The sequence below is a fragment of the Octopus bimaculoides genome, chromosome 22, assembly GCF_001194135.2.
Source record: "Octopus bimaculoides isolate UCB-OBI-ISO-001 chromosome 22, ASM119413v2, whole genome shotgun sequence".
NCBI lineage: Eukaryota > Metazoa > Mollusca > Cephalopoda > Octopoda > Octopodidae > Octopus > Octopus bimaculoides.
In genome coordinates this window covers 13,758,248-13,767,287 of record NC_069002.1, presented here as the reverse complement: position 1 = coordinate 13,767,287, position 9,040 = coordinate 13,758,248, and the positions used below count along the sequence as shown (strand labels likewise).

Genomic DNA, 9,040 nt, shown 5'->3' with positions numbered 1-9,040 from the left:
ATATACATATATATACGACGGGCTTCTTTCAGTTTCCGTCTACCAAATCCACTCACAAGGCTTTGGTCGGCCCGAGGCTATAGTAGAAGACACTTGCCCAAGGTGCCACACAGTGGGACTGAACCCGGAATCATGTGGTTGGTAAGCAAGCTACTTACCACACAGCCACTCCTGCGCCTAAAGAAGTCTAGCAGACTGTCGATAGACAGCCCATAGAATTATGTCCAGACCATGCTACAACACACCAATAGCATGAGAGGTGCACTATAGGAACATGAAAGAGTGGAAAAACTTCTCAATTCACACATGGGAATGTGGTGCAACATACTCCAACCCAAGAAATGGACTGCACAAAATTTCCAAGCATTCAACAACGATGTTCCTACGTTATATGAGTTACGTAAGGACCATAAACCCTGTTATGGGGCCCCCAACCCAGCCAGTTTGCTCAGCCTGAGGCTATGGTAGGAGACACTTACCCAAGTTACTACACAGTGGGATTGAACCCACAACCATGTGGTTGGGAAGCAAACTTCTTATCACACAGTCACAAGCCTCTAGCCTATATTCATATTTAAATTTCTTTTTTTTGCTAACTCATGTCATAAAAAGGAGTGAAGGAGAGCTTAATTCCTAAATCTTTCAAGAGTATGAGTGTAGTGGTGGAGGAGTAATTTGAATTATTCTGTGTGTGTGTGTATGGTATAGTCTACATATAGACAGACATAGATACATAGATATGTAATTGCTACTCACCTCATTTTTATCTTTAAATTGTCTGAGATCAGATGCAAACAGGACCTAAGGTAATTATGAAATAGAATAATTGATGTTAATATTCTCAAATGTGCTTGAGGAAACTTATTGAATCAAGTACATCAACATCAAAATGAAGACCAAATGGAAATTGTAGTTGTGATACTCATGCCGGTGGAACATAAAAAGCACCATCCAAATGTGGCCGATGCCAGTGCCGCCTTGACTGGCTTCCACACCGGTGGCACATAAAAAGCACCAACTGATCGTGGCCGTTGCCAGCCTGAGTGAACTGGAGCAACAGGAAATAAAATGCCTTGCTCAAGAACACAATTCCTAGTTCAGGAATCGAACCCACTATCTCATGATTGTGAGCCCAACACTCTAACCACTGAGCCATGCACAGTTATATGACATAAATAAATGTATCATACAAGTGGGTGCTGGAAAGTTCTTGGCTTTGGGTAAAAGAAAATACAGGAGTATCAGTTAATTATGATTTTATTTAACATATTCCCTTCTCAGATTCACTGCTTTATTATATTTCTGGTAGTGAAAAGTAACAATGGAATGTCTGCAACTGGGAAAAGCACATACTTACATTCTTTCACCAATATATGTTCATGAAAGTGTAAACATACACACGGATATAGATATACGAGGGGAGGGGGGGGCTGAGAAGTTCCTGCCTTTGGATAAAAGAAAATACATGAGGATCAGTTAATTATGTTTTTGTTCAACATATTCCCTCACTTATCACAACAGTCCTTTAGTTTCTCTAAGCCCTGTAAAAGAACTTGGAAGGCTGAGCCTCCAGCCAGGCCTTTCGTGATGCTCTTCAAGCCAGGAACTTTTCAGCACCCCCTCATACATACCATGTCGCAATCATGTTTCAACAAAGCCAATGATGACAATAATGATTGTCTTTATATTGGTGGAGGGTGCGTGGCTCAGTGGCTAAGGGTATTCGGTTCATGATTGTAAGGTCATGAGTTCAATTCCCAGCAGCACATTGTGTCCTTGAGTAAGACACTTTATTCCACATTACTTCAGTCCTCTCAGATGGTAAAACTGAGTCGTACCTGTATTTGAAAGGGGTCAGCCTTGTCACACTCTGTGTCAAACTGAATCTTCTCAAGATCTATATTAACAGTACACATAACTGTGGAGTGTTCAGCCACTTGCATGTTAATTTCACAAGTAGGCCGGTCCATTAATCGGATCAGCTGGAACCCTCATTGTCATAACCAACAGAGTTCCAGTTTTTAGGAGGTGGCAGAGGGTGTAGGTAGTTTAATTAACCCCCAATATTTCAGTGATGTTTCTTTTTGATGAACCAAGAGGAATTGAAGGCAAAGGTGGTTCTGGAGGAATTTTAAAAGACAATGGAAAAAGATGGCACTCAGAAAAAAATAAAAATCTTACTGCTTGAGCCCATCCAGCATATTCTCCCCAAATATTTCGAAAATGGTCACCTGAAAGAGGAAAAAATATAAGAGGAAAACTTGGTCCAAATATCAGAACAGATTTTGTAGTTTGACTGGTGGTTTCTAATTCAGACCCAAGGCCAGTAATTTTGAGGGGAGGGGTTAGTATAATACCAGTGACTCCAGTGCTTGGCTGGTACTTTATTTTTTCAAGCTTGGAAGTTAACAACAAAGCTGACTTTGGCAGGATTTGAACATAGAATGTTTCTGCCATTTTGTCATCCTGTAGAGTTTGAATGAAACAACGAAAAGTAAGATCCTTACATGAGATTGATGCAGTATCTTTTACTTGTTTCAGTCATTTGACTGCGGCCATGCTGGGGCACTGTTTTGAAGGGTTTTAGTCAAACAAATCAACTCCAGGACTTATTTTTTAAGCCTTGTACTTATTCTATTGGTCTCTTTTTGTGGAACCACTAAGTTACAGGGATGTAAACACACCAGCACCAGTTGTCAAGTGGTGGAAGGGGGGCAAACACAGACACAAAGACACACATACATACATATATAGATAGATAGACAGGATGGTCTTCTTTCAGTTTCCATCTACCAAATCCACTCACAAGGTTTTGGTTGACCTGAGGTTATAGTAGAAGACATTTGCCCAAGGTGTCACACAGTGGGACTGAACCCGGAACCATGTGGTTGGGAAGCAAGCTTCTTATCATACAGCCATGTCTGCACCTATAGGGTGTACATAAATGAAAATGCACCATTCACTGCATACCTGCAGATCAAATTACATCATACTACTTCATTACAACAGTGCATAGTTTAAAAAACACATTACAAATTAAGATGTACCTGAAATAGCTAAATGAAAAATAATCGTTTATTAATTAATCATACCACTGACAACTGCATGATATGTAAATTAGTTTTTCTATTTCAGTTACTTCCAAATTTGTAGTTTGAGTTAAATACTATTTGTTATTCACTTCTCTTCAGAGATAGAGGAATGAGGAGTACTTTATCCTCTGAGGAGCTTTTAATCTTCCAAGAAGTAGCCAATCATTCATGAAACACGTGAGGATAATCTCCTTATTTTTGTGTATCAAGAGAATAACAAGATGTATTTACATCTGTTTTACTTTAATCAGTTTAATATTTTTCTCTTTTCTTTGAACATACTTGTGACACTTATGCATGTTCTCTCTCTCCCCACTCTCTCTATCTCTCACACACACACATCTACCGCATATAAAGATTTAATCAAATTTACACAGTATACAATTGTATAGTTTACTGTGAGTGTTGTGGATGTCTGAACTACTATCTTCTAACATAATATGACATTAATTTCTATGTGAGCCTTTATAACAACACACCACTATCACACACAATATAGATATCACCCCAATGAACAAGTAAAATAATGAACGAACCTATTTCATTGCAGCTTTTCGTGGAAAGTGTTTTTTTCCCTTGAAGTTTTGGCAAATAATCTCGACTAGTGATTTGTAAAACATGGGTATCCACTGGAATGGCACCAGTTTTGTCCAGAGACATTAGACATATGCAGTCAGCAACCTGTGGGAGAAAGAGAAAATCAAAACAGACTTGAACAACATCTCAAGACATCCTATTGTGCAGGGAAAGAAACCATTATCCTTTAACGTCTGTTTTCCATGCTGATATGGGTTGGACAACTTGACAGGAGTTGGCAAGGCCAGGGGGCTGAACTAGGTTCCATTGTCTGTTTTAGCTTGGTTACCACAGCTGGATGCCCTTCCGAACACCAAGCACTTCACAGAGTGTATTGGGTGCCTTTTGCATGGCACCAATACTTTTTACATGGCACCAGTGCTTTTTATGTGACACCAGTAGCAATGCTTTCTATGTGGTACCTTGGTTGGAAATATTTCAGCTCATAGCTTTATTTATGGTTAACAAATACATCAGAGAACATAAAAGGAGATGAGGGTTTCAAATACCATTTGGTGAATGTTTAATCTATTTTATTTTTTTCCTGCTTTGTTGTGACCATTGTCTGCACCAATAGATGGTCTAGATTTAATCTGTGGACCAGTAGCACCACCACCTGGATCTTGGGTGCCTTTAGGAGAATCCATCCTGTTGCAAGTATTTGGTCAAGGTCTCTGGTCTGATGTTAACTTCCTCCCATTAATGTTGGAGACTGTAAGCCAAACAAGAGGTTAATAGGTGCAGCCCTTCATCCAATGATTAAGCTATAGAACAAATATGAATTATACGAGAAACTTCATCCTTTCTGAATCAAAAGACTTCATAGGAACAATGATAAACTCCAGTTTTTATTGGCAGGAAAATGAATTTTTGACTTTGCCTCTTAGCCAGAGGGGAAGGTCAGTACCCTGACACTTTTATTCTTGCAGAGCCTCAAAGACTGGTGTAGAGAAAGGGAGGCAGTTATCCTCAAACTGGAGATTTGGCTCAAAATCTTGTAACAGAGTGAATTCCACTAAAAGTACCAAAGAATCAGGTGGCAGTATTAAGCTGGGCAATGGATTAATTCTACTACCCATGAACTTCAAAGCAAAGAGCTGGATCAAACACTATGAGATGTCTAATCTGATGTTCTGATAATAATACCACTAATCTGCCTTTGAAGGGATGAAAGATTTGAATTCAGAGATCTGAACTTAACCATCAGCAGTTCTCTGGATAGCTCAAATACAACAAAAGAGAAAGGGAAAGAAAAAAAATGATTGTAATTACCTTGGCACCAACTCCTGTTAATTTTTGAAGTTCTTCTTTAGCATTCTCATATGACACATTACGAAGGTTATATAACCAGTTGACACCATTTTCCAAAGAAGCAATATATTTAGCACTTTTACTGATATAACCAGCTCGATAACCAAAACCAAGTTCCTTTAACTTTTCTTCAACACCACACACAGACATTGCATCCACAGTGGGGAAGTTATAATAGGTTTTCCCTTCAAAACTGCCAATTTCCTCTCCATAATGACAGCAGAGTTTATCAATCATTAAAGTTATTCGTTCTATGTTGTTATTTGATGAACAAATGAAAGAGAACAGATTTTCCACAGGATCCTGTCGTAGTACACGTATCCCTTGGAATTTCGTTCCAACTGTTTTGCAGAACACAGGATCAGTTAAACGCCATTTTTCATACAAGTCTTTCACACTAATGTGGAGTTGAAAATAATTCCTTAATTCTTGCTCGCAGTCGTTTTGGTTTCCACTCGATACTTGGTACATTATGTTGTCTTCTTCTTGTTTAAGGTGCCATAGTCTGCTGGCAAATACTCCGGTCCATGTAGAAGGACTTGTTTTGCTCCATCTACATAGGGGAAAAGAAACAAAAGGAAAATAATAATAATTACACACACACACATACAAGGGGGTGTTAAAAAGTTCCTGGCTTTGGGTAACAAAAAAATACAGGAGAATCAGTTAATTATGATTTTATTTAACATATTTGCCTCTCAGATTCACACACTTATTGCAGCAAATCCTTCAATTCTTCTGAGCCCTGTAAAAGAACTCAGGTTGGGCCTCCAACCAGGCCTTTCGTAATACCCTTAAAGTCAGTAACTTTTCAGCACCCTCTCGTATATACATTTATATACATTGGCTCAGTATTTTAATGACCTGGGGAGGCAAGTGTCTTCTACTATAGCCCTGGGCTGACCAATGTCTTGTCACTGTATTTGATAGACAGAAACTTTGTGGAAGTCCGTTAAATATGTGTGTGTGTGTGTGTTCGACCTCCACCACCGCCTGACAAGCCCGTGCTAGTTTACGTCCCTGTAATCTAGCGGTTTGGCAGAAGAGACCCATAGAACAAGTACCAGACATTACGACAAAGATAATGAGATTGATTGATTTAACTAAACCTTCAAGGTGGTGCTCTTTAGGATTATACTACAGTTTGGTATCACCAACGATGTTGCTTCCTCATGACTTTCTCATAAATGGAAAATCTTTTATTGAAATTTTTCACAGACACCTTTCGGTGATGCAGATTACGACTGCGTCGATAAAACAAAATTTAAGTTTTCAAAAATATGCGTTCGAAACCTCTCTCCCAACTGTGAAAACGTAGGATTTTAAAGAAAAAATTGTAGTCTACACCACCGAAAGCATCTCTGCAAGATTCTGCTTTAAAAATACGTGTTTTTAAGTATGTTATGAGGAAACAAAGTCAAGATAGGGGGATCAAACTGTAGCTATGTCGTCTTGGAAGAAAGAAGGCTACATTAAATAATTAAAGGAAGGCTACATTAAATAATGTAGTTTTCCACGCTTAGAACGTCCTTGATCATGTGTCTGCTTGATCAGTGATAAGTTGGACTGAACAGCAACTAAATACAAGTTTAGATGCTCAACCGATTACAGAGACACACGTATACATATAGAAGTACTGCACAGTTTAACCGCCAGAGAAACTTTTACTCTATCGGGAATATTTAATGTAAATCAATATTTAATACAGTCATGATTATAAGTTTATGCTGCATGTGAATGGGTATTTTTGTTTATCTGATCTATAAATATAACTGCATTGGTTTTTCTCAAGTAAAAATAACTCCCGTTTGGTTTGGTTTGGTAACCTGATTGTGGAAGCAACATATTCAAGTTTACTTTTAACCCTTGGAGTTATCTACCTTGACACGTGTTTAATGCACGAGGAAACCTGCACAAGGAAACTTATCTTTGCTATCCTTATCTCTCTTTCCCTATTTACGTTAAGAGTTATAAACCACTTGGCTTACTACCTGAATGACTGTCCGCAACTTAAAACAATATCCAACTGCACTTCGAGGCGAGTACAAGGTAGGCGATGCCACTGTCTAGCCATGTTTTACTTCAGCGCACCTTAAGTCGCTTATATCATCAAACAGACAATAAAACATGTGCCGCTGTGGTTGTTATGCTGATTAGATATGCTATAAAATAACAAAAGTAATAGTAATAATAATGTGATATTTAATAATGATTTTTTTTTTAATATCACGATCAAAATCAATTTATTCTTGTGTGAAACGAAACTGTATCGTCTTCCTACCTTTCTCAAAGATATTAGCGGCAAAAAGTGCGAGAAGGAGTTCGAGAAATCGAGCCAATGTCAAGGATTCGAGTTGTCGGGACCTAATCGTTTCTACAATATAAAAATAATAGAGTTTGTTTTGAATAGTCGGAGAAAGAGAGAACCAAGTGAAATAAACGACAACAATAATGTACAAGTAATACATTAGATCCATCAGAAAGTATGCCAGTTTTTACCTAGGTCATCGACCTTTATGCAGCATTTCCAAGTACACTATAAAAAAAAAAACACAGCAGTGTACTGCGTATCATTATCGAATGTATTCAGGTCATTCCCATATATCACCTGCTCAACGAAGCAAAATTATACCTGGCTATGTGAGAAGCACAGTTTATTGTTGCAGAAAACCTCGCCCCGCGAAATACCCCAGAACCAGTGAGGGAAATGAGGAGTAGGGCTATAATAGTTTCTCTATCTGTCACAAATTGCAGTTAAATCTTCCTTAAATCACCCACACACACACAATCTTAAAAAGCAATTCAATGGATAATTTGATTTTTATTTATTTACAAGACTGACCCTTGTGAATTACAGGTACAACTCACTTTTGCCAGCTGAGTGCACTGGAGGAGTACCGTGTAACAACGCGCCGCTAGTTTTCGAACTCACGATTGTGAGCCGAATAGCCTAACCTCTAAGCCACGCGCCAGCGGATGCCAGCTGACAATTGCATAATTTCCTATTATTACACAAACATACAGATAACGACATACGAGCATACACACTCGAACACAGTCACATATTGTTACGTACACATACTCGCATGTTTACATATATAAACACACACATATGCACATATCAGCTGACAATTATAGTTTGATATTGTTACACAAACGTACACAGATAGCAATTCGCACACTCACAGATATCAGCAGACATTCCATACGCAATCTGTATGTTGAATATTCAGATACCAACATACACATTCAGTTAATATTTCATACACAAACACACAGAGTCTCACACAGTTACACGGCGCACCTAAAAACACACAGTCTCATACAGGTACGCGCGCGTGCGCATAGTTTCATACAGTTATGTGCACACACGCAATCACAGGTGCGCACGCGCGTACACAGTCTCATACAGTTACACGCACACACAAACACATACAGTTACGCGTACATACACAAACACTGAAACACACAATCTCATACAGTTACATGCACACACACACACACGCACACAGATACCAGCAGACAATCGCCGTCATATTTTTCATTTATTTATTATTTATTGGAATGCTAAAATCTTTGTAGGGCGAATTGAGGGAGGATGATGCAGTGACTATAGTAGACTGACCCGTCAGTCTTACCAAACCATTTTTATTAATATCAGTAATATTAATACGCTAACTTTTTGTTTTTGTACGTACCTGTTGTGTGCGTCACACTTCAAAGAAGTGGCAAAGCGAGAGAGAGAGAGAGAGGAGGACAGAGAAGAAGTAAGAGAACAAGTGAGAAAGGGAGAGTGAGAGAGAAAGAGAGAGAGACAGTGAGTGGTGACGGCGTTCGTTTTGTGCTTTTAAATGTTTCGCCCTGATGACAACTAAAAGAAATCATTATTATTATTATTATCATCATTTTATAATTGTTCACATTTGCTAGTTTGAGACAAATTTCTACGGCATCACCTGCTACATCTCTGTGTTGTCGAGGGTGTAGGCAGCACTGTGTTCTTTTTTGTTGTTGGGAGTGTACAATATCAGTAATATTAATACGCTAACTTTTTGTTTTTG

General features: G+C 38.6%; 1 protein-coding gene across 7 annotated transcripts in view; it reads right to left on the bottom strand.

The window, feature by feature from the left end:
* LOC106869879 (N-glycosylase/DNA lyase) overlaps window positions 1-9,040 on the bottom strand; it is a 95,328-nt gene that overhangs the window by 1,864 nt on the left and 84,424 nt on the right. The window contains exons 1-7 of one of the 7 annotated variants that reach the window (XM_014915800.2): window positions 7,479-7,597; window positions 7,261-7,353; window positions 6,971-7,141; window positions 4,941-5,532; window positions 3,629-3,773; window positions 2,182-2,231; window positions 757-801 (exon numbers count right to left, since the gene is read on the bottom strand). In XM_014915800.2, the coding sequence (XP_014771286.1) occupies window positions 757-801; window positions 2,182-2,231; window positions 3,629-3,773; window positions 4,941-5,532; window positions 6,971-7,053 (915 nt within the window). In that variant the 5' untranslated portion in view covers window positions 7,054-7,141; window positions 7,261-7,353; window positions 7,479-7,597. Of the gene's footprint in view, window positions 1-756; window positions 802-2,181; window positions 2,232-3,628; window positions 3,774-4,940; window positions 5,533-5,843; window positions 6,051-6,088; window positions 6,743-6,967; window positions 7,142-7,260; window positions 7,354-7,478; window positions 7,598-9,040 lie in introns of those variants that run through there. The other 6 variants (XM_052975790.1, XM_052975791.1, XM_052975794.1 and 3 more) reach the window with 6 other exon arrangements.